Genomic DNA, 26,632 nt, shown 5'->3' with positions numbered 1-26,632 from the left:
TATTGTTTGTTCAACAGTGTAATATCTCTTTTTTAAAAACTTTTTGGCCTAGATGAAATAGTTTTGAAATGTTTATACATTTTTTAATTTGAACGTAAACATGTCGACAACAGCTGGACAGCTCCAGCTGCTGAGGCAGATCATGTGACCGAGCGGATCTTCTGCTGACATTGTTTTTTGTCGACGGCAGTTTCCAAGTCTGCACCTTCTTTTTATCGTAATTGCTTTTCGTGCTTCTTTTGCATTTGCGGATTTGTGCCTTGATGTGCGGCTGTAGAGCGGATATCATCCGTTAATACAAACGACTTAACAAATCAGCAGGACTTCAAAGTTTATTAGTCATCAACTTATTTGTTATGAAATTCAATGCGGTGTGCTCCTGATGTTGTGCTCAGCGTCTTAAGGGGAAAATAAGGATTAGAAAAAATAATATAAAATTACAAACATATTTATGGATTTACCAAATTGGCAGAGTAGCTTTTAAATCAAACTAATATTGGACATGACTGCTTGTAACCAGCTCTGATTACATATTGTAATACTTCTGTTTACTCATTTCTATGCACGACACCATTTTTCCATCATAGTTTATCATCTGCAGATTATCTTCATGATTAAAGATTTGATTATTTGATCAATAAAATGTTAGAAATGTTTATTATGAGATCCCAAAGCCCAAGGTGACATCTTCAAACGTCTTGTTTTGTCCAACCATCAGTCAAAATACAAAGATATTAAGTTAAATATTCACATTTGAGAGTTTGAGAGTCAGTGCTATTTCTACATTGTTAAAATGCCTTCACAATTCATGGCATATCAAAATTGCTGCAGATTCATTTTCCATACAGTGATCAATGAATCCACTTGTTTCAGGAAAGACTTCATATTGTGATATTAGCTTTTGAATCCACTCAGAATCCCACAGAGTTATACCCCCCCCCCCCCCCCCCCCGAGCTGACAGACCTCTGACCATCAGGGGCCTCACCCTCAGGTGAACCGGGGCCAAGGTCTCTGTGGTCAGAGGCAAAATTGGCCCGGTCAGTACCATCAGTGAGAGAGCAGATGACGTCTGACAAAGAGAAAATTAGAGAGGGTGACTGTTACAAGAAAGAAAGGAGACAAGCAGGAAATTACATAAAAAGAGAGGTGGAAGGATGATGGGGATACAAATGAATAAATGGAGAAGTCGAGTGGAAACCTGGGCGGATGGATGGATGACTAAGTAGGTAAGATGATAAATAGAAGAAGGGATCGTTGGATGAATGGGTGGATGCTTTGACACATGGCCCCCGGGGAATCAGCCATGATACACGCCACTGTCACTCAAGATTAGCGGCATAATTAAACTCCTGTCGGACTGCGAGTGGCTTCGAGCGTGTGCATTGTGTGTGTGTGTGTGTGTGTGTGTGTGTCTGAATGTGTTGTTTTCCTGTGTGTGGGTGGGAGGGGTAGACTGTGACAGAGATTGATGGTGAGGGGAAAGCAGGCCATTATGTTGTATAGCTGAAGCAGTGATAGCCTTTACACCTCTGTGTCTGTTTAAACTGCTGGCCATTTCATGGGCGTGGCACAAGTGACCCCACACACCACACACACACACACACACACACACACACGCACACCACTTTTAATTGCTTGTTTCCAGGTGCATTTCGTTGCTTAATTTGGCTGTTGTCTAGCCGTGTTGACTTCATTGTACTCCAGACACTGTGGGAATAACACTGAGCTACAGAGCTAAATGAAGTGCCATTCATAGTCACCCTCTGAAGTGTTAACCCAAGGCTCTTTCCAATAATTGATGGATAGTTGTGAGCAATTTTAATGATACTGCATAACATTTTTAAATATTCTGTCCCTTTCATCCCCCCCTCAATAATCACCCATAAGAGACTCATTCACTCTAATGGTTGAAGGCCATGTTCTTCTTGAGCAGCTGCACGCCGACCAAAGCCACATCTCTCTCTGTCTGTTAGTGAGTCTCAGTCAGTGAAAAGAGCCCCGCCGCTCCCCTGCCGAGCGGAACATCAGCCTCATCAAGTCAGCGAGAGGCAGCGGCCACAGGGCCGGAAGTAGGATCTTACGGCCTTCAACATAAAAGACTCTAAAGACTGAACTATTCTGAAGTCAAGTTTTTTTTTTTTAAATGGATTGAAAAATACCTACAAAATAAAAACATTGAAGTTCCACTCTGAAAATATCGAGGCAATAATTAACAATAACAAAGCAGAGCAGACAAGAATAGATATACTTTAATAAAACGTGGTGAAAATATTCCACAAATAACATTTGTGTAGGTTTAGCAGCAATAAGGTATTTATTGTCCACTGTACCCCCCTTATTAAACATCAAGGCCTATGATTTCTAGCGGTGTCAGCACAATCCAGCATACATTTGGTGCACAAATGTTGGCCAGACCGATTTGGGCAGTTTAAGATTGCAAGTGCAACAAAGTATTCAAATGTCTAATCTTTTTTAAACCCAACCAGGAAACCTGACGAGTCTGAGGAGCAGAAGTTGATTAAAAGAACAAAAGAAAGAAAACCAAACAACATTCAGACCTGGTCCAAATATGGTCGACCTAAACAGATAGAGAGCACCACATAATACAGGAACATTTTCTCTGGACAAATTGTCTTTCTCATGTGATGATTATGATCAGAACTGGCCACAAGTGTGACAGTTCAGTACCAGAGACCCTACACGGACCCCAATTAGATTGAATAAAGTCTACTGGTCTATTGCACCACAGTATGTATATATATACATATATTTATACACGTTATGTATGTCAAAGTAATATAGAGTAATAGAGCTCTCCTCCTTCACAAGCCAGGGTCGTTCCAAGATGTACTTTTATTTTGAAAATCACAACCAGAACAGCTATGCTGTTGCGTGTTGTTTGCCTTGACAGATGGCAGGCGTGAGACGCTCCTCGCGGCTGTGTCTCTTGGTCCGTTGGTCCGTCCCGGTTCCCATTGTCTCCGCTTTTGCACTCCTCGAAGACAACCCCGAGCCGGTGAAATAAAACTTAGCCGTTCTTCCGCGCTCACATCGCTCTGCGCACGTTACATTTGGAGACTTACCTCGAACTGAAGTCTCACCTTGTGTCTCTCTCCATCCGAGATGTGGACATTGTTTTCTGTCTTTTTTTATTCTACCGGTGTGGAGATGTATTCGCTGTAACGGAGTGGAGGCGGTGAATTTAACCGACCGGCGGGCAGGCGGAACGGTGGAGCGGACAAAACAGCGGTTAGTGTGTTGTGGAGCTGACGGGGAGATGAACCGGAGGAGGACTTGTTAACGAGAGCCAACAAGAGACGCAGAAATCCTCTCCCAGCGGCGGGTGACATGCAACATTTTTACTCAAGAAATTAAGAGGAAACAAATACTGGATTACAGCTGTTGGAGATTAAAAAAAAAAAATACAAATCAATAAAGAAACGCGGTGTTGCCGCTACATGCCCATTAGTTCCCCCGAGAGCAGAGCGGAGGAGAGGAGGCAGCAGGGACCACTTTCACTTGTTTCCTCCATCCTACAACAAAATTAGGCTGTTTTAATCAGCCAAATCCAAAGTGGTGCCTAATCGGATCATCCAGTAAAATAACATTTAATCTGGGATATCCATCCATCTAATATCAGCGTTTCTCCCTTGATTTGACAGGCTTTCAAGTGTTTGTGTGAGTGACTACTGATTCTGTGACAAGGATGCGACCAGCCGACGTGATTGTAGACTTTATGGTCCAGTAGATGATCATTGGACAAGTAGTCCCTGTTTGGACATAATTGGAGAGTCACTGTAAGCCTCGTTTCATTGGTACCGGGTAGTTTATTTGTGTCAATAGACTCACATGATCACAAATCGGACTTAATTCAAAATGCCCCACACCACCTGATTCTTTTTTTTCCAGACGACCAAATCTGCCCACCAAACTGCCTCCTGCACAACCAAACGCCGGATACATCAAGACAAATCTGTGGACTTGAATCATCCCCCAAGTGTCCATTTTCCACCTTCCGATCCCTGACCCCTCATGTGTTTTGGGAATCCAGGGGACCACGTTTACCCGTCAGCGACCCGGCCATCTGAATGAAGTAGCAGCCTTTTTAATTCCCCTGAGCTCCCGCGAGTACACAGGGCCTGCACTCTGTTCTCCGAGGCCGAGCAGCGAGAGCCTCCACCCGGGCTGCCAGCCAGCCAGACGGTCCTCTGGGGGGGAGGGGGGCTTTTGGGATTTCGAAGGTCCAGCTGAAGGATTTTGGGAGTTTTAGAGTTTCTTCTCCACGTGGATCACTGGAGAGAGAGGAGGAGGACACCATGGGGTGCTGCAGTGGCAGGTGTACCTTGGCCTTCATCTGTGGCATGCAGCTGGTAAGTGTTCATCTTTACTATACTTTACTATAAGGGGGGGGGGGGGGGGGGGGGCTGGATGGGCAGATCAATCCAGAGAAAGTAAGGTTGTTTTTTTTGTTGGTAGCGGTTCAGCAAAAGACAAGAAAACACACGTCTTTAATGGGTGACGGGACATGGAGCAGGGTATGGGCGCATAGATGGATGGAAAAAAAAGATGGATGACTGAAAGGTCACTTTTCAGAAGTTAATAGGTGCGTAAAAGGTCACGATACAAGCCGGGATCTGGTTTCAGGGACAGACTGACAAATGGTGGATTGAACGGATGAATGGCTGTTGGTGGGAGCTCCGTGCTAAGAGTCCATATAGAGCACTGATGGATGATGGAGGCTTTGAGTGACAAATTGAATGGAGGTAAAGGAGGGATGGATGGATAGATGCGTGGGGCAGGTACATGTGATTTATTGTGGGGGGGGGGTATGGATGGAGGGAGGGAGCAATAGAGCTGATATGAACTCATAGATTCAACTCCTTCTGTGTCTCTTGTGTTCTCTTGTCCCATCACCATCTGTGTCAATGGAAACGTAACAGGCAAGACAATAGGGAAGGGTGTGTAGGTGTGTGTGTGTGTGAGGATGTGCAATGGGAAGTGCATTCATTAGTTGAGTCGTGTAAATTCTTCACATCAAAAGGAAAGTCCCATGTAGACCTTTAACAATGAGATGAAGCAGCGAATGGCAGGTCAAGAAATGTTTAGCTGAAGCACGATGGATTTTATGAGCAGAGACACTGTCATCCAAAATAAAGTCCAATAAAGTTAATATGGCAAACATGTCAGCACATGATTGGTAATTTACAGAACGTAAGCAACTTTTGCATTAATTTAAAGTTGTGTTTCTGGCCAATGTAAGAATGTATCTTTTGTTTTCCACCGACTCCTGAGGGAAATAACGCCAATCAGAGCGGTGAGAACGAGTTGTGCGCCCGTAGACGTGGACATTTTGCCCGTTATTTGTGCTGTTTTCATTGATATCATAAAACAAAAACTATAAATGCAGCAGTAACAGAGGATCTATAAATACATATGGAAACTGAAGACATACCGAGGTACAGAATGGGACATTGTTCACACGTGCACTGATGCATGAACATGAGCAGAAGTGCTTGTGTCACAGCATCCTCCGCTCATGGAGTCATGCACAGTGAAGACCTTTTGTCACGTAGAATAGGACACTGTGGCAGACGTGATAGCATGCGTGCGCGTTTGTATTCAGTGCATCTAGAAAATCCCTTCGTTTACCAACGTATATGAATGTGTGCTTGTGAAAAGTCCATTGCGCTGTAAAATGGGACATTGCTAATGCACATTTTCATTCTTTCTTTTTTTTTTTTTAATCTATTTTTGGGAAACAACAGCCAACGTGTACGTGTACGGTACAATGCCGATGAGATTGGCTCATGTGCTGCACATACATGAAACACACCATTGGGCTGTGTGTTCCAGTAGGTGACAAAAGAGGGGAGGGTTTTACCTGTGTGTGTGTGTGTGTGTGTGTGTGTGTGTGCTGTGAATAAGATGCTGTCACAGTGGTAGTCATTGAGTCTAATGCGGTGGAACTAATGCTGTGCCACAGTCAACAACATGTTTTGCTCTGTTAGCCGTTGTAATAGCGTAGCCAGCTGATATCACCACCAGCCGAGTGGGAGGTCTTAACATTATAGTATGTTACAGTTCGCCCGTGCACAGTCGGCTCTGTTGTCGTCACAGCCTGATGAGTCCCACATTGTAAGAATGTTATGGTGTCGTTGCTGTAGTCACCCACAGGAAACCAAGCTGCCCACATCCCTCTTTGTTAAAGGAAACCTAATTGACCACAAATTAAAAGACGGCCTCGTTCTTCTCTTGCCTCTCAGCGCAGAAGGTAATTCTTTTTTCCATGTAAGCTTCCCACATAATAGTTGACCTCGCCAAGCAAAACAATGCTGGTCAGCGTGTCTTGTGTAGTGGAACTGATGTCTTAATGTCAACACTTAACAGCATTGCTTCATTTGCCGGGTTAATTGGTCGAGGTATGCGATGTCACTGTAGCTTTGCAGGGATCAGCGATTCCGGGTCGGAGGTACGTCTGTCTCAGAGCTGACGTCACCGTGTGTCGAGGGTAGTCGGTCCCACCAGGTGAGACTGAGCCAGCATGGGATCCAAATGAGAGTAAATGTAGTGTATTCCTGTGTGCTAGGCTTATTAGCTACCTTTAAGCTTACTCGGTTTTTTTTGGGGGGGGGTCAAACCACAGCTCAATGGACCACATTAGTCCATCACAAATTTCTAAAACCCAAGGTGCAAAAGAGATATTTAGTTTACTGTCACATAAGAGACAAAAACAAGAAGCAAATCCTCACAGTACAGAAGCAGGAAGCAGAGAACGTGTGGCCTTGTTGCTTTGAAAATGACTTCAACAGTTAGTTGATTGTGATTGTTCCAGGGTTTTTGGTTTTGTCAGCCAATTCATGAGTCATACTAATTGTTTCAGCGGCATTTGAAAGGCTGAAGCGAGGCATCTCAGACACGCTGGGAGACGTTGATTGGAGGATTGGCTCAAGTACTGTAATCATGTGATTTGGTCCTCACACGGTGGGATCAAGTGTGGAGCTTTTGTTGAATCAACACGTCTGCTGGCAGTGAAAATAACACTAATCCCAAAGTAAGAGTTGATTTTTTACAGATTGATAAAATGATTTGTTGAGATTTGGTTTGAAAGCACTGCTTTTAATGAATAACAGTTTACATTGATGTTAAAAATGTTGACTTAAAATATCTGTATAGTCAAGGATATGTTGGCCAAATGGGTAAAGATTTAAATAAGCGCCATTCAGGGGGTCGTTTCTTACCTCAGAATAAATGATCCTCTGATGTGCCTCTTTCCTAATTTTCTATGGGAAAAAGTATTTCTAAGCCCAATGATTAAAACGTTATATGTTGTTTTATTTAATCAGTACAAAACCAAAGAGTAAAAAACGACAGGTTGAAGTTTCACATTGCAGCTTGTCCAGTCTTGTTGTCACTGTGAGGTTGCCAGCGGAGAATCAAGCTCTGCACCTGGCCAAGAAATAGTCCCACACAGCTAAACCAACACAATACTATGTTTATCCCATTGACATAAGAGTGGTGTATTCTGGTCCACAGTAACTCGTGACTACCAGGCGAATAAGGATATTTAACCAAATGTCCTATTTCCCAATCTCCATTTCGAGAAAAATACATGGAAATGAGTTATTTAAAACTGAATTACTTGCGACAGTAATATTATTTTGCCAAAGATGAAACACACGCTGTCTCATAGTGCTGTGAGCGGAAGAGAGATGGAAATTAGAAAGTTGGTACCAAATAAAACAGAGCAAACAGATCAAAGCAGATCAGATGGTGTTTTTACCAATACAATTATACACACACACACACACACACACACACACACACACACACACACACACACACACACACACACACACACACACACAGATACACACATATGCCACTGGTGAGTCACTTTGTGTGGCGATGATTGTGGTCCTTGTTGCTATATCGGTCCACACACCCACCAACCTGTCACAGAGATGATTACTAAATCATCCAATGACGCCAGCCGATGGCGCGTTGGTGGGTGTTTACGTTGATGGAACGTTAATTATGTTGTTGGTGTGCAATTACGGCTTTGCGACACGGCGTAATGCAGAATTACGGTGAGATAATCATTCATGATCCAATGGAATACAAAGGAAACCCAAATGTACAAGTACAAGCTTTATATGTACTGTGACACGGCCTGACATGCGGTGTCCATAGGCTATCAGAGAGTGGCAGCACATCCCTGTGACATTTCCACCATTGAGGGACATGATGAATAATTGACCACTTTGGAAGCTGCGACATGAATGCAGAAATGGTATCTCTGCATGTGCGCCGTGTGTGTTACCTGATTGCAAAAACCGTCGCGTGCAGTCGTTCAAACCAGAAGAAGTCAATACTCATTTGAGATGCATTTCAGTGGGAATAAAACTTTGCAAATATATGCAAAACGTCAATTCCCTCAACGTGAAATGAAATGGAAAAACATCTCCCGGTGAATTTGGTTAATTTCGGAGGATCTGGTTTGCAAAGTTGGAATAAATTGTCGACTTCAATTAAGATATTGGAGTTTTGAAAAAAACAACTGAGTTCAGCCCACTCAGTCTGATTCTATTTCAGCTCCATTTTTATGGTATTCCGTCGCAGTTATTTTGCAATATGCCGGGTGTGCATCATTTTGAAGCTAATCCACTTTGAGAGTGCTTTGAGTTGAAAGCGATGGGAGCTGCTGCACTCTGGCAACAAACACAATCTCTAGACCTCCTTCCTCATCGCCGCGACTCAGTGAGATAAAAAAGGCTTCGCTATCCTTTATGTGCAACTCCGCTTTCAACAAGGGCCACACGCCATGCCAGCTCCGAGTCTATAGATTTTCTGTCGCGTTTTCTTTTTCTCAGTCTCTAATTTGTCAGTTTCTCTTGCCGCCAGGTCTCTCTCTTGCCCACCGTCTCTGTGGATGTCTTTCTTACCTTTTTCATTTCTTTATCTCTCTCCACCGTCCCCCCCCCCCTCTCTCTCTCTCTCTCTCTCCGCTCGGAGGAATGCAGCCATCATACCTTGGCCACCGACACTTGAATGCCGATCCATTCGACGTGTTTCAATAGAGGCAGAAAAAGTAGCTCCCCCCCCCCCCCCACTGGTCCTGTTGAGGTGGTTCCATTGTGCCAAATCCGTCCGACAACCTGGATCAGTCCAAGCTGCATTCCTATTGTTCAGGACGTTCTCTGTGATAAAAACATTATTGTACTATTCTGGCTTTCAGCTGTCAGTAAAATATGCCGGTGAAACTGCTGGTGAATGCAGGTAATGCGTAATGTAGTGCTCATTACATGCATACTTTCCTATAGCCCCATATAAATGTGTCTGATTGTATCTTTTGAAGTCGTGCAGTTGAAAGCAACTCACGGACACCAGATTATGAATAGCCTTCATGAGCTTTTGCTAGTTCATCGTATCTGCAGATGCCCGTAAGGTACAGACAGAGAAACAATGTGCCAGGAAACTGTGTTCAAAATGCAGCGGTTCAGAAGTAACGTTTCTGCTGCAGGAATTCAATCTGCAAAGTCTGAACGGTGTTATTGACGGTAAAGCTCACTGAGAGATGCCCAGTTTATTTCAGGGCAAATGTGGTGCTGTGATATCATCGATCAGACAAATGGATCAGCTCTGTTCAAGCGAACAGATATTTCTAATGACTCTGTCGGAACCTCTGCTTCCTCTCGCACACTAACGCGGATTGAAAGTAGGCTACTTCTTCCTTTCTTCGTTCTCGGCATCGATCTTCCTTCTTTTTGCTCTACTTCTTTGCTAATTAACTTTCTTTAAAACGTCTCATCCTCGAACGTCGAATGATTACACAGTTCTATGTTTAACACGTCAAATAATGCCCGTGCCCAAACGTGTAAGTAGAAAGGCAAAGCCCGACTTCGCACAGCTGTTGACAGCAGTACGCGGCGTGTGCACTCAGGCTGGTCGTCTGCAAAGGTTTCTCTGTGATAGTTGACTTTTATGTTCCTCTAAAAACGATATAAAACATGGATACGATTATTTCACACTAACCACAAGCCCATTTCCAGATGTTCCTCTACTTTAACTGATGCTGTCAAAGATGAACATTTTCTTTTTACATCTGTAATGTCTGTAATGTTGTGATCAATGAGACCGTACGAGGGGAAAACCTTGCCCCCGGTCTACATATGACGTTTGGCTGTAATTGTGGCACCACACTTGCTGTGCTGACAACAGCACAGCCCCATTATTCTGCACAATTTGGAGACTTCAAATTCAGTCAATATATTTCGACCAACTGCAGCGGAAAATGGTGCAGCAAGGTGTGTTTTCACGCTGGAATGTGTCCAAAGGGCCGAGCAGGAGGCTGTTAGAGCCTCCCAGCTTGATCTTACAGTAGAGTGCTGCTGCTGCTGATGATGACAAGGTCTTTCACAGCACATCTGGAGGTGACTCTCTCTTCACCAATTGATCTCTGATGGCGTGGATAGAGTAACGGATGTGTGTAGTTGTCTATCGGTATTTGAGCGCTACACTTAGCTTCTGGTTTCATATTTAAGTCAATGAGTCGCCGAGGCTTCTGAGACCCTCCTCCTGTCTTACTTACTGGAGCCTGAGCTCCATTAGCATCTGTACTTCAACGTGTTTTTAAGAGATTTTCTTACGTTGGTCTTTTCTGATCTTTTATCTGTTTCCAAAAAGACCACCTCACTTCCCTGTTAGTTTTTTTCCCTTGCAAAGCTTTCTCTATAAACTGCAACTTTCTACACGAGATGTTTTTTTATTTATTTATTGTAAAAACAGCGTTAGTTCTTCTCCTAGTTGAAATTGTAGCGTGTCGTGTAAAAAGCATTCGGTGGCTCACAGAGAGGGTGTAAAAACCATGACACTGTATCAGCTGTCATCATGAATCCGTCTGCGAAACTGTGAAAGAGTGGAATCTGTTTTCTTTGAGTGGGGAAAGCTGACTCAATCTATATTCTTCCACAGCTCAGTGGAGGCTTTAAATTGAACCCTTACACAGTTGGATTATTTGTTCTACAGTCTCAGTGATACTGACACGCATATGGAATCACATCCACTGTGGAGAACACTCCTGTGCCTATATAACTCAAACAATGTTAATTATCAGTAAAATACAAAGTGTGATTGCAATACTTCATTAGTTTAGATGGAGAATGTTTTGTTGTTTTTTTGATGTATGACTTTGTCTTTCACTTCTTTGTTTTCTTCTCCTCGGTTTGCTATTGCGGACAGCTCCTAATGCTACACTACCCATGAGCCTCAGCCACCTACGCTATGGAGAGGAAGCCAGTTTGAGGCCTAAATCAGTAGCAAGTTTATACACTTCATTACTGCAGTCATGATCAAAACATGGCGTCTTAGCTGCTGAAATCACGACAACCCAGAATCCAGATTCAGTGAAGCTGCAGAATGTAAAAATAAGTATCGCCCCTTTTTCTTTTGTCATTAAAGACATTTGACATGTCTCAGTGCGAGAAGGCTATTTTTACTAATCAAGGCCGAATTCTCTGCAGCTGCTTCGCTTTCACGGTCTCGGTATTGTTCATTGATTTGTTATTTCAACAGCAGGAAGCTTATCCTTTGCAGCAATGGCAGTTATTTCATCTCTGATGCAAGAAACAAAGAGGACAAGTATCAAAAGATACATCGATGTGTGGCAAAGTTCAAAGGGGCTCACTGCTCAAAGTGTGACAACATTCGTCCAAATTCGTTTTTTTCTTCAGCAAACACATTGGTGTCACATTGGTGTGAGGAAAACCATACAATGAAAATGGCATAAAGACTGAGTGAGAGGAAAGTGAGGCGACGACATGCAACAAAGGGTCGCGCACTGGATTTGGAGCGAGCGATGCCTCCGGCTGCTTGTGTGTCTGCTGAGCTGCCGAGATGCGTATCGTACGGTGCTGGAAGCCGAGCTTGTGCGTGACCACCGCTGATGGATGAGCTGATGGTGTTTGGCCAAATACTGCTGCCTCAATATTTACACGCAGGCAGACAGAGGCAGCTTGACACGGAGGGCGCGCAGGCAGACAGTACAGACAGACACTTGCTTTTCTCTCCGTTTTATTTTAATCGACATCAAACTGCGCTGGTGCTCGCTTGCTCCCCTCAAGGTGAAACGCTCCCCCATTGTTCTGTGACAACGCACATCCTGTTGATGCAGTTGTTGCTATTGTTGTTTTGTTGCCGTGAATCCCGATATTCCGCCTGCGCAGTCGTTTTCATGTTATCACATCAAAGGAGTGCTTGAATTATAATGGCCGAAGCGACTGCGAAGCAATGCCTCGAGCTTCATTGCACATACTTATGAGACGGAGATGTGGCTGGTGTCAGATGAACACTTCCTATGCGGAAGGAAAAAACAACCATATTTTCAGGGTGACACTGATATTCTGTTGAGCGTAATGGGTTTTTTGGGGGGAAAGCTGCTCAGCACAGAAAAGGTTATCAACACCATACTTAGCTGGAAAATGCAAGAAGAGAGATAAGGCTTTTTCGCTGGGAGCAGTGATTACATTTTATTTCTACTTACGGTCTAACCGTCCTCCCATCAGCAGTAAACTTGCCCATGATAAAACATCTTCTTATACGGCCTATAATTATAATACTATGTTTAATTACACAGCATCTTTTAAAAGTGACAGATAAAGCAGCATGCAGACATAAAACTGGAAACATAAAAGACCCAACTCCAAACAAATGGGTCTTGAGCTGCTTCATAAAAGTGTCCACAGTGTCCAGAGATCTTAAGTCCAATGGGAGGGAGTTCAAAAGTTGAGGAGCCACAACCTCAAAGGCACAGTCTCCTCTCGTCTGGAGCCTGGAGCGAGGACCAACCAACAAACCCTGATCAGAGGACCTCAGAGAGCTGCTGCCGACGGAGCAGCTCTTTAGTGTAGGCAGTCGACAGACCATGCAAGGCTCGAACTGTGACCACAAGAATCTTAAACTAGATTCTAAATTTAAGGGGAGTAAAGAAATCCAAATGGTGGTCACAGGAGACCTTTTGGAGGACTTTGGTCAAAAGTTTGGCAGCAGCATTTTGGACCACTTATAGGCAATTTGGAGAAGACTTTTGCTAAGGCAGGCGAAAAATAGAATTTTAGAAGTCAAGATATAACTTGGGCCCTTGTTGAAGGTGGACTGACGTTTAAGGTGGGCAAGCCATTGTCATTGTCATACGCTCTAGATTTCATAGAGGGATTATGTCATCGAGCCCTGATTTCAGGCCAGTTTAACGGTTTGACTCTGCAATTTAGTTCTGTGTAGTTCACAGGTTTTCAGCAATTATTTTCTAACATGTATGATTTGTTTTGAAACAGATGTCAGCTGGACTTAAAAATCCATTAAAAGTAATGATGGGTGGATTCCCAAAAACGCTTAGCTCGGTATCGGGTACGTTTAAAAGAGCGATTACTGTCATTTTATCCAGGAGGACGAATTGATCAGAGGAGCTGATCTAGCCTTAATAACAGCCACTTCATCCAGGACTGATTAAGGGATTGTACTTGAGAATCCACATCGCTATTAGACATCAATAAGGAGCCATTATAAAAAGTAGTTCAACACATTGCTGCAGAGAGATGAATAAAATATCCAAATTAGAAGAAAAGTCAAATAGAACAAAATTGTGATCTAAACTAATAATAATATTCACTATTTCTTTTTTCTCTTTTGGTTTCTTATTCTTGTCGGTCTGTATCATCGTTGCCCTCTCTCTCTCTGCGTCTCTCCATTATTCCTCCCAGATTTGTTATTTCTTTAGCGCTCTCTTTTCGCTGCTCTGCACAGTATCCGTCTCTCTCGGGCCCATTGGAGTTGCTCAGGGAGCTGTGAAAACGAGGTATGTGTTTCTTTGCATCTGCATCCTGAAGGGAGTGCCCGTGTGTTCACATGCGGAAGGTGGTGGAGCGTTAAGTCTCGCTGTAGAAGCCCTTCGACCGGGACAAGCAGCTAAGGGAGGAAGGAGGGAAGGAAGAATGGACGGTTGGGTAGACATATTCATAAAGGATGGATGAATGTCTGTGTGCCGATCGATATTGGGATGGAGGGATTGAGATTTGGATGAATGGACGGAGAGAAGGCCGGGTGGGGAGATGAGTTGGGGAGGAGCAGACGATAACAAGAAAGGATGGATCGATGATGGATAGATACCCAAGACGTATGGATGAACAGATGACTAATGGAGGAACGGGTCGTTTAACACTGCAAAGTTATCAGTAATGACCGTAGATGGCAGACAGTGGAGGGAGCCAAATATGTTGGGTGTTGACTGTGTGACAGTGGAGTAAATAATGTGTACGTGTTGCAGTCTGATGAGAGACAGTGGTTAAAGGCCGAGATAAACCTTTCAACTGACCTTCAAAAGACCAATAAGCTACGTAAGAGCAGGAGTCCAAAAGGCTGATGAGCAAGCTTACCTGCTAACCCCTTCAAATAGTGTTTCACGTATCAGTGTCCTGTTTCACGTACCAGGCCCTCTGTGGTCCCTGAAAAAGTCCCTGAAAAAGTTCTTTAACGCCATTTGATAGAAAACTTTTCTGGACTAAAGAAGGATTAGGGAGTTGAGTACTAACGTCTTCTAGAGCGACACAAAAAAGCTGATCTGATCTGATCGGCAGGACATCGTTACGCGTCTACGCCTTCCAAAATCGTGTTATGTGACAACGCTTTTGTTGAGGTTTGATTAGGTTTAGTGAAAGACTGCATCACTAAGGTTAGAGGACCTTCATCTTAATGGTTACAATGATCAATACATGGTAAAGATTAGGGAACGGGTACAAAAATGTAAGACACAGACTGTTGGTTTGATGTTTTGTTGGCAACATCATCTGACTTCCTCTTTTGCTTCCGTCTAAATTTCTACCGATACCAGAAGACACTCTCACCTAAACGTGACATATGACCTTTTCGGGGCACTTCCTGAAATGATTAATGCTGTTGATCTTGGGATGAAAGTCTCCTTTTGGCTGTGCAAGCTATTATTAAAGTGCTATCGTAGAGACCACACTGGCCTTTATATAAACATCGAACTGATGGAAGTGTTTCGCTGGGTTACACACCCACACATTAAAGTTTGAGAGTAACTTATACTGAAGGGATAGTTTGTCTGACTCGCAAGTCCCCCTTTTGATATTGAGCCGTTCTATAGTTGACATGTACCCAGAAAATGACAGAATTTGAGAAGAAGCCAAGGGTTATTGTCAGATAAAGTTCTGGCCAATATGGAGCGTGACCTTTATTGATATTTCTACCAAAGATTTACTGTCACTTGGTCAATACAGACTCTTCCTCGGGTTCAGAGGTTCGATCCACGAAGGGACTAAAGGTCTCATTTTTAACGCTGACTCCATCAATTCATGGCTGTTGAAACAAGAAGGAACTGCATCCAGTCTGAGTTTTCTGTTCTGGTAGCCATGAAAATGTAGTGCGGAGTACCGAGCTGAAAGGAAGGTAGCTTTAGGCCATTATTATACCAAGAGACAGGATATCACTTCAAATTCATAGAATGAATAGGCGTCATATCTCTCTCTTACCTTTTCTTCTTCTCTGTCTTCAAATGGCATTTGCTTATTTGTAAAATTCAACGTTACAAGTTCTTTGTCTTAAAGTGTTTATTGTCTAATAAGGACATATAAAATGATTGATACTTAAGTTTTTTTGTTATTTTTGGACTTCCGTGCAGCAACACAACAAATGGTACAGCTTGCAAATGTGTGAGCTTTAGCATATTTTCACATAATTCACTCATTCATCAAATCTCTGCCTACGTTTTTCATGATTCTAACTTGCACCTTGCAAAATCTCACCTAAATGACAAAAAAGGCTTTTCTAGCTTGTTTGATATCTTGGTCTTTCTGGACCAGAATGCTTAAAAGACGGTCGCTAAAGTCAGTGCATCTGGCCCAGAATATGCTCAGTTGGTACAACTGAACTTAATTATTAGGCCAAAAGACCCTCAAGTGGGACTAAAGAATAATTTATAAAATGCTGAGGCGGTTTGTTTCCAACACTTTTGGCCCTGAACATAAAATGGGCAGCGTGTTTGCAGCAATATCCACAGAAAGACACTTTTATGAGGGATGAGAATCCAATTTCACCTTGTGCACCCGCCACCCTGGACATCATCTTGTTCATTCTAAACCTGTTTCTCTTGACTCTGTCGTCTCTTCTGTCTACCTTCCCATGTGTATCAAATATGCTAAAATGTCTCAGATCAATTGCAGTCTCATATATTTAAGCTTTAAGAGAGGAGTAGCTTAGCATTAAGACTGGAAGTAGACATGTGAAAAACAAAGTTGTAGTTTTATGGGGAGTTAAGTGCTTTAACCATTTCTTGACATCCTGGAATCTGGAATGATATTGTTGAGTTTGATGTTACTTACCAAATTGATCAATCAACAAATTTGCAAAGATATCTGTCTTTTATTAATCTAACACACCAAATATACTGTACATGACTCAGTGCAAAGTCCTGCTTCCAGTTCCTATTGCTTCACCTGAATATCACTTTCATTTTCACAAGTGCATTTGTGTTTTCAAAGGTTTAAGTACATCATTTTACACTCCTGATACTTCTTAGCCTCTTCGTTTTTGGTTGCGTGGAGAAAAGAAATGAAGGTACAAAAGCGTGTTTTGACAGCAGCTTTCTTATCTGTGATGGGTCACATTTTGACTCCCGTCTGCCAAGGTCTTCTGTCGCTTCTCCAAGAGCTGCCATTATTTTGATCTATAAATACATTACTTGGTTTTTGTTTGTTCTTTGACACACAAAAATAAACACACATCGGGATGCAATGCACAAATTCATATCCATAAGGCACAGACGCTGAGAGGCAGCCTTTCTGTTCTTTGCTCTAATGTTTTGAAATATGAATCCAGAGAATCCACTTTCCCTCACTTGGTCCCTGAAGGCACACTGAAGAAGAGTTTTGTCTCAGTTTGGAATCCCTTTAAGGACTATAGAAGATATCGGGTGACGTGTGAGAGCAGACAGAGCTCAACGTTACGCTTTCATCTCTACCTGCAATCATTTTGCCTCCGCCACTCATCCCTCTCTCTCAGGCCCTCTTCTCCTCTTCCTCTCCTCCGCCTTCCTCTCAGTATGAATTGATTTGGTCTTATTACCTTACACACCTGCCCTCTGGTTTGGCTCCACTCTTATCTCTCCCCCACACACATAGACACACATCTACTGCCTTCTATTTTCTCCTCTTGCCTCACTCTGTCATACTCACGCATACACAAACACACACAGTAATCAGATCCGGCAATCTCTTGTATTTTTGAATACGGCAGCTAAAGTGAGATACGGATGGAGTCTCAGCTTTCAGCCCGGCTCCGTATCAGCATATCAGCCCAAGCGGTAGTCACGTCTCACCAAAATAGAAGCACAATATGTATTTGAAGGAGACATGGTGGTGGCAGCGGTGTTCACTGTGTGTGTGTGTGTGTGTGTGTGTGTGTGCGTGTGTGTGGAGGGGAGTCCATACATTGTCGTGTGTATACAGCAATGCTGTGCCCCAGTAGCATGCCATTATCACTAACAGGGTTGGGACTTTGATTCCCACAGGGCCACCTGTATAAAAACTGGAAACATTATGCAACACTTCAGGTAAAAAAAAACACAAAATACAATATATGAATATATTTCTACAGTGAAACTATAAGTCTGTGCAACTTGGTGCTTCTTACCTGTATACATCACAGTCTCAAAAGAATGGGATTTAATTGCAGTACAAGACTCGATGATTCAATGAGTCCTCTCTCCCTCATCCGAAGAGCTTTGGCAGTGGTACAAGAACATCATGCAATGTCCAACTCTGTCACATAAAGGACAGTCAAAGTGGAAGGTTTTTTTTGTGTGCTTCAAAAGGTTCTGAGAATGAAAAGCCTGTCATTTTCTACTTCCGAGAGGCTTTGATGGGCATGAAACTCTCCTGGCTGAATCATTATAAACGATGAGCAACTGTGTTAGAAAATGGCTTGAGGGTTGAGACGCTGACCACTGGCGCTGTCTAGCAAAAGCATGCAATGCCCCCCCCCCCCCCCCACAAAACTGTATGAATAAAGGAAAAGAATATATCTGGAATATCACTTCTCCTAGTAATACTTAAACTTTCCCTCATACTTAGTTGACAGAAGAAGTTGCTTGCATTGCCACCGCTGGCAACAACTGTTGACCCGCATAGTCTGCAGATCATTTTACATCCAACTTTTTAAAGCCAAGTTCAAACTGTGTCTGTATTTATTGACCCACCAGTGACGTTGCCTACAGTGCATTAGCAGCCTGCACTTAGACATTTGAAATCCTTTCTATGCAAACTTTCATATCATATCATAAGGCATCTCTGCCGGTGTGCAGTCGTTACTATGCTGAGGCAGCGCAAATGGAAAACGTTCACTTAAAAAACCCCACAAAAACAGATAACCTGAACAAACTACAAAACAAATTAAAGCAAAATCTCTCCTCTGAATCCGACATAATCACTCACCGAGTCTGATGAAAGCGAGCCAATATCATTTGGCAATCTGTGGGCCTTGTGCAGAGCGGAGGACATGATTGATTGAAATAAAGAGAGACGATGCGTAATGCAGACAGTGTCAGCTGTCCAATCCCCAGAAAGGATTTTCTGATTGATGGCAGGCCGTAGCATTTAGAAGTCTCACAACTCTGCACTGCACTCTCAGCACTCACAGTGATTACATCTGAGTGTGTGTGTGTGTGTGTGTGTGTGTGTGTGTGTGTGTGTAAGACAGACCTGGGAACAAGAGGAATAGAGCATTGATGTTTTGTGTGTGATTCTGCATGTGTGGGGTTGATTACGGTGTCGAGCTTCGCCTGAGCTTGCATGAATTTGCGTGTGTGTGCAAAGGTGATGGTGCAGTCTGTCCATAGGTGATTGTTGCTGTGGAGCCCTGACTGCTAGTGGTGATAATGTTGGCCTAAAGGGGGGGGGGGGGGGGGGGGGATATAGGGAGGCAGTGAAGGACAAGGGAGGATGTAGCAGAATGGGGTAGGTGTAGGGAGGAGGATGTCAAGGGATTGAGGGATGCATGGGGAAGGATGAGACAAATAAATGGGCACCAGACAAGGTCCGGAGGAAGAAACGGAAAGATGTGGAGGATGGATGGACGGTTAAATAAAGCTGCAGCAGATGGGGAGCAGAGAGACAAGGTGGTGTGAAGGTGAGGAAAGGATTGATAAGGAGAGAGAGACGTAGGGAAGAAGTAGAGGGATGCCGCCGGTATCGGTGTGGGAGAGAGAGAGCGAGTGGTGTTTGAGCAGTGATGTAGAAAGATGGGTCACAGAGGGGAGAGTGAAGGACACATAAATGTGTGGCAAAAAAAGAGACTAAACAGGGGAGGTGGAGACAGGAAGGGAAGGAGACGGGGGAGAAGCTCTCAGCGATGTTTGGAGCAGTGCGATGAGAGTCCGCGGAGGGAGGAGGTTGGAGTGCAGGAAAAGGGTCGACAAAGTTTGGCGATGAAGGTCCCTCTAACCTCACTGAAGAAGTCATTCCAACCCAAACCCCAAGCTTGCCCTAACTAAGTTGTTTTTGTGTCTGTGCTTTGTGTAATAATAACAATATCTCCATGGCAACTGTGCAAACTCAATCCCCTGATAAAGGCCACGAGTTATGATTGAAGGCCTGCGGTGGGAACTTGTTTATTTTTCGTCAAGCTGCTTTTCCAAAGTCAAAAAGGGAACTCTCAAGCTTAGTTTTTTAATTTGTTTTAATCCTTCCAAAAATCAATGATAACGCATTATCAAGTGTGTATATACAGCATTAAGTGACAGAAAAACACCAAGTTAAGAGCTAAAGTGGTGGTCAATGCCATTCACAGAAAGCGTGTGAAGAAGTGCAGGTGTTTAAACACTAATGGCCCAGTGTCTACATATTGATTCTCCAGTAAAGACACAGTAAATCTCTGTAGATCCTTTATGCACGGACCTGCCACACACTTAGTTAGTTTCCCTCAAGATCGAAGAAAGAAAAGCTGTCGTGTCAAAGTTCATTGTTTTAATCACGTTAGGTCTCTGCTCACTTACTCATTGTCTGACCTTAATGAAATGAAGTTTCATCGAAAGTTGGTTCAGACCCCCAAAAATGTCTAATTATTGGATTTGATTCAACTTTTTCACATAGTTAATAGTTAAAGGTCCCGAATGGTCTTTTTGTTAAGTCATGCTTGCATTGTTTTTGTGTGTCGTTCCCTTGAATAATGAAACATTATTAATCAAACTTACTGGGTCAAAAAGCATAAAACCACATTATGTTGCTCGTTGTTGATTGTTGTTAAATGTTACGCACCTCCCGTCATGTCAAATTCCTTGTATGTTCAATAAACGGTTTCTGATTCTGATTCTGATTCTGATATCACGTAACTTAAATACTGTTAACAGTGTATACTATGCCACATTGCACCCACTTAAAAAGACTAAATCGTATCTGCATCACTGCGTCATACATTCCCGTCCCTGGAGCTGAACACCACTGTAGGCATAAGGAGCTCGTGTGAGTGAATGTGTTTGTATATCGGCTGCAGTCGTTTCATTTTTTACCGTCTGCTTGGAGGACTAATATTTCCTCTGAGCTTATTATAACTCTCAGATCCGTGTTCCATACTCATAACCTTTAGTCTTAATGACATTCTCATTCAATAAACGTCCCACGCTGTTGCTGAGTGGTATTACGCATTAGTGAAACAACATTCTTATGATTATTAAGCGAGAGAACTGAGCAGTTAGTGATCAGTGCGACGGAAAAGAGTAATCTTTAAGTAGTGGTACAGTTGGAGTAGCAAGAGGGCTTCTGGGAAGACGGACACAGGCACAGATGCTAAACACACACACACACACACACACGCTTGATGAATTGAAGTGGTCGATAAATTACATTGCATAAGAGCATTTAGAGGACCGCACAAACAGTATTGTAGCGACTCTGGCATCACACACACACACACACACACACACACAGTAACTTCTTTGCTGAGTTTCAGGTAAGATAGAGCCAAAACAATTAATCATTTGATCGATGAGTCAGATGACAGAAAAGTAATCGTCAAGAACATTGATAAATGACAATTTGTTTGAATAATTAATTCAGAACATTTTCTGTTTCCAATGTCTGGAATTCAAGGATTTGCTACTTTTGCCTGTTTTTTTTAATCATTTTGAAGGATTTATTAAATGTAATATCTGTATTTAGACTGTTAGTCAAACAAAACGAGCGAGAAAAAAACCCAGTGATGGTTCACTCTTCTGGGACATTTAACAGCTTACTGTTCCATACGGGAATGCCACTTTTGTTTAACTGAATGCTTGTGAGGATCGAGATTTTTGGATTCTAGTTCACTGGGAAAGGTCAATACTGTACAATACTCTAGTACACGGACAAATGATATGCACATGTGTATGTATACAGTTCAATTTGCCACAAAACAACAACAACAAGACCTCTGATGCAGTGATGAAAAACCTCCTCACCTTCTGTAAATCCATGTTGTAGATGTTCATGCGATGGCTCAAACAGTGAAAGAAAACAGAAGTTGTGAAAACTATTTCTGTTAGAATCAACTCATCAGTTTTGATCAGCCACGTGCAAGTGGTTGTTGTGCAGACTGCAGACAACTGTACTGACTCTTTTTGCACAGATGTGAGAAAACACATGCTATTTGCTTGAATAAAAGAGAAATTCAAATCTGTTCTGAACAACAAACGAATTGTTCAGAGACTTGAACTCATTCTTTGTGGAAGAATTAATTCTCATTCAAGAATTGAGCCAAATCGAAAGAGAAACTGTAACCAGCAGGTTGATCAATAATGAAAATAATCCCTAGTTCGAGGCAAAATGTATCTATCAAAGTATCCTGTTATTTCATTTGTGCTCTGATTTCTTCTTGTTATGACTCAGCAAGCACCTGCACACATATTTTGTCCTGCAATTGAATCAGTTTCTCTGAAGCGATGCCAGCAACAATGTGCAAAACAAATCGCAGGTAAATGAAGGGTTTATAGATATAACCCAGTTTTGAAACCAGGCCAAGTGTGCCATGAAAGCAGACACCAGGCTGGATCAGCTTGGTCCCCGAACCGGAAAACATGTTTGGCCTTATTGGAAAAATAGTAGCAGCTCGCCCGCTGATGGAAAGCTGCACAGGCTTCCAGATTTACAGCACCGTAAATGGCTTAAGTGCAATCTGCTTGTGGGCGTTTTTTTGTAAAGTAATAAACACACAGACGAGCTTCCGTGTCCACGTGCACCGGGAGCAAGTGCCGGCTGGATGTGCTCCACTGGAAGCGGACGGGCGATCAGCAGCGTTGCCTCGGCGATGGCACCCAGAGTAATATTATGGAAATACAGCCACATTTTCTGCCTCATAACGGTGAGCGGGAGGACATAAAGCACCCGGCGCCCATTGATGCTATGAGCACTGTGAGGACAATGAAGCTCATTTAAATAAGGTGACGAAGTTGACCGGCAGTTCATTGTCAGCTGGGACACCACAGGTTCCTTTCATGCCTCCCATTCAGCCCGCGACACAAAGTTAATTTAGTCTTGGCAGACGACCCAAACACAATAAACCACACTGATGCTATTGTCTCCTGACTTACTGAAGGAGCCGAAACATTTTGGGGAGCAGCTTTTAAAAAAACAGTCTCCCAGGCTGTTTTCATGCTGCAGTCAGTTCCCAGATACAATAAGCTAACATGCGAAATACCCCCTTTCAAGTGTTTTATGATGTATTGGCTGATATTCATCCTCTTTACTGACAATTATGCAACACACACTCACATGTATTCCTCTCTTGTGCATGTGTTAATAGACCTACATGCACACGCCACAACCACCAATGATGTTGATTTCATTTGGCTCCCATGAGGTTATTCAGAGAGAGGGAGAGGCCAATATCTACTTACCATCCCGTGTGTGTGTGTGTGTGTGTGTGTGTGTGTGAGTCTGTTTTTGTGTGGTAATGTGTTAGTGCAGCCTTAATGTTTCTTAGCCCGCTGGGCGTCCATCTGTGGGTTTGTCTAGTGTCATTTCCACTCTACATATCCCGCTACTCCTCTCACACACACACACACACACACACACACACACACACACACACACACACACACACACACACACACACACACACACACACACACACACACATGCGCTTAACATACTAAATACACTAAACACAAAATGCTCACGCACACACATGCACACACAACGGGAGCCCCTGGGTGCTATGGAGGTCCCTCCTAATACTTCCTATTTATCATGCAGCACTTGAACCCCCCTTTGTTCTAACCAGCACACGCACACACACACACACACACACACACACACACATTGTATCCTCATAAAAGCATTGCCCGCATAGATCGGCCATTAACATATAAGAGTGTACAAACGGAAAACCACTGGTGGGCTGATAATTCATTTACAAACTGACTGAGGAGGGATACTACTGAGTGTGTGTGTGTGTGTGTGTGTGTGTGTGGGTGTGTGTGTGTGTGAGTGTGTGGGTGTCTGTGTGTGTGTGTGTGTGTGTGTGCGTGTGTGGGTGGGATGAATAGTTACACAGAAGCCGATTAAGAGAGGGAGGGAAGGACGGTGGCGTGGGGTGAGAGGAGCATAGAGGAGGAAGGAGAGATAATGGAAGCTGAGGCAAGAAGGAAAGAGAGAGAGAGAAAGGCTGATAGAAAAAGGAAGAGGAGAAGAGGAAAGGATGGAGGAGAAAGGGAAGGAGGGAGAGAGAAGAAAAGGGTGGAGACAAACTGACAAGCAAAAAGCAAGAGGAGAGAGGTTTTTCTTAAAAGAGAGACAAAGAAGCAAGAAGAGGGGAGAGCCGAAGGGAGGGTTAAAAGATAAAGAAGGAGGGAAAAGCAGAGGAAGCCCAAACCATCAAGGAGCCAGGAGAGGAAAAGGAGAAGAGCAGAAATGTTGGCAAGAATTCTGTAACTCCTGACATCTGTTTAAAATCAACTATCCAGTTCACTGCAAATACTTTAATGTACAACCACGGGGCATAACAAAATCCATCACCGACTTCTGAATAATGTATCAGGACTATAATTTGAAATTTAAAGAACTCCTCTCTCCTCCATCTCTGAACGAGTTATCTCATTCTAAAGAGGACTGTCCAGCCCCGTTGTCTTCTCATCTCTTGTGTGCTTTCATCAAAAATCGGTCCAGTTAAGATCAAAGCGGCAGAGCAGATAAAACATATTGAGACAAATCCGAGCATTTCACACGTTCTGCTTGCCTCTGATAATGTCAGCGCTGCTTTGGTCAGGCCAGATCAGATGGAGAAAGGCAATCCGACAGACTGATAGAGGAAGACGAGGCTTTCAACGGCAGCAGCGGGGAAGAAAAACTGTCTGGTGGACGAGCTTTCCATCAAACATGATGAATTGGCCACCGAAGACGAAGGTGCATTTTTGCAGATGATGTATATGCCATTAATTATAATCAGTCAGCCAATTGTGGTAAATAACTGTAAGGAGCTTCTGCTGCAACCTGGAATTACTGCTAATGACACATTGAGCTTAGTATCAGCTTCAGGGCAGACACACACACACACACACTGTCATACAAACTGACACACACATGTTCTTGATTGAGGCTGTCTAATGATATCTGATTGATAGTCTGCAGAGAGAGAATGTCCTCAAGCTCTCTGTGTGTGGAGGTGTGTGTGTGTGTGTGGATCTTTGTATCCATGCTTCCTCGCTTTTGTTTCGTGTGTGTGTGTGTTTAATTGTGTGTATTTGTATTTATTGAGACTTGAATACATGCGGGTGTGTTGCTGTGTGTGTGCACCATTCAGATGCTATAAATAACCCTTCCTATTTTAAGTTCTACTTAGATCTGCTTTTGACGAGCTCCAACTCACCTGATTGGGCGAATGAACCGGAACACGGAAGTTGATTGGTGTTAGGCTTCAGTGTGTCTCTTATGATACATTTTGAAGTCAAAAACTGAAACGTAAATCACAACTGAAATGCAAAGACATGGGTTTTGTTTTGACAGTTCTCTCTCTTTCCTTTATTCACTCTTTATTGAATTAAAAGGTTTACAATCAAGAGAACGAAATGCCACGGAGGAGTAAACAGCAGAAACTCTGAGGACCATTGTGACTGTCTAGCACGAGTCCAGCTTTCAAACTTTACGAGGTTGCATAAGGACAGATAATGGCGTATAGCCAATGCTGTGTGGGCTTTAAGAAAAGAGGGAGGGACAACGTATTGTTTGAATGTTCGCGGGCTACGAGTCTAGTTTCATAGTCAGTCGCGCATCTGTTAGCAACGCCTGCTTGCAAAAGTCGGTCAGCCAACAAGAGGACTTAATTTCAGACGCCGAAAAAGGTTTTATCCCCTTTTGAAAGTCCAAAACACTGTCTTTGTCACCTGTCATTCACTTCAATTATAGTTTTATTAATTCTGACCACTAAAGAACGAAAAGAAAAACAAAACGTTCAAATGATACAATACAAGGATTTCAAAACCGGGCCTTTTCTTTTCTTCTTAATTGTCGTTTTCCAGGCAAAGAGAGAGCAGCACCCAGCTGACAGAAAACAAAAGAGCAACGGCTGAAATAGATAGAGACAGAGGGGTGGACAGTCACGGACAGAGAGCGGAGATGTGTTGAAATACCAAACTGATTAGCTGGTGTTTCTGACATTTAAATGCCACGTTTACATAAAGAAATATTTCCTGAGAATATTAATCACTGCAGTTAATTCACAAAGAGACGTGGAAGGGATCCCTAGGTGCCTGGCAGAGTGAATACAGAGGGAACATTGGCAGAATGGTGCATTGTTGGTATCAATGGCAATGCCACAACAACAGGTGGTTCAAATGTTAGCTGAGTTATTATTATTATTACCCTTCTTTATGATCAGACGAAGGTATCTTGGTGACCTTCAAAGCCCAATGGTGTTCAACAAACATGATGGGACCAGCAAGACTTAAGAAGTACCATTTAGTCAATGGCTTTCATCCGAAGTACCGTAAAGTAGGAATGCAAACATCAGCATACAGTCAGCAGGTTGTTTCAGCGTGAGACGGAACCTCTGACAACGTCATCTTCTAAGTCAATGGTCCGACCGCGGCACAGCCCATTTCGTTAACGTGTGACATCACGGCGTCTGCCTCGAAACATCTCCATCTCGACCCGCCGGGCTGAACCAACTTCGCCACACGGGGGTGTTCCGATACTCCCTCAAGCGAGCAAGAAGTCGAATGTATGGCAGCACTGAAGTACTTTGTCACCGACATTCCAAGCTGAGAATAAAAAAGTACAAAAGGACACGAAGGAGAGAAGCAGAAGCAGTGACAGAACACAAGGGAATTCCCTCCGAGGCATTTCTGGTTAGGTAGAAGAAAACTGATGTACGGTCCAATCCGTCTGTCTTTCCAATGACGTTTCATTGAAGTGTTCCATTGGACTTAAACTGCGGTTATAATTTGTTCAGGTGCTCGGGCTTATTATTGCCCGCGGGCCAGCGGTTACTCATCACATTTCTAAGTAGCCTGTCTAGAGCTGTGGCATGGAGATGAGTGACCATAATGACAGCCTGCGAGTGCTCCTCCACCGCACAGCTTTCATCAGCACGCTGCCA

General features: G+C 43.2%; 1 protein-coding gene across 2 annotated transcripts in view; it reads left to right on the top strand.

Annotated features, from left to right (window-relative positions):
• Nucleotides 1-4,259: 4,259 nt before the first annotated feature.
• nkain2 (sodium/potassium transporting ATPase interacting 2) overlaps nucleotides 4,260-26,632 on the top strand; it is a gene marked incomplete at its 3' end in the record, with an annotated part of 55,233 nt that continues 32,860 nt past the window's right edge. For both annotated transcript variants that reach the window (XM_079291321.1, XM_079291320.1), the window contains exon 1: nucleotides 4,260-4,371. In XM_079291321.1, coding sequence (XP_079147447.1) covers nucleotides 4,318-4,371 — 54 coding nt within the window. In that variant the 5' untranslated portion in view covers nucleotides 4,260-4,317. The remainder of the gene's footprint in view (nucleotides 4,372-26,632) is intronic.

This window comes from Melanostigma gelatinosum, assembly GCF_949748355.1.
Source record: "Melanostigma gelatinosum genome assembly, chromosome: 19".
Classification (NCBI taxonomy): Eukaryota; Metazoa; Chordata; class Actinopteri; order Perciformes; family Zoarcidae; genus Melanostigma; species Melanostigma gelatinosum.
The sequence above is the reverse complement of the archived record's forward strand: the minus strand, read 5'-3'. Positions and strand labels throughout refer to the sequence as shown.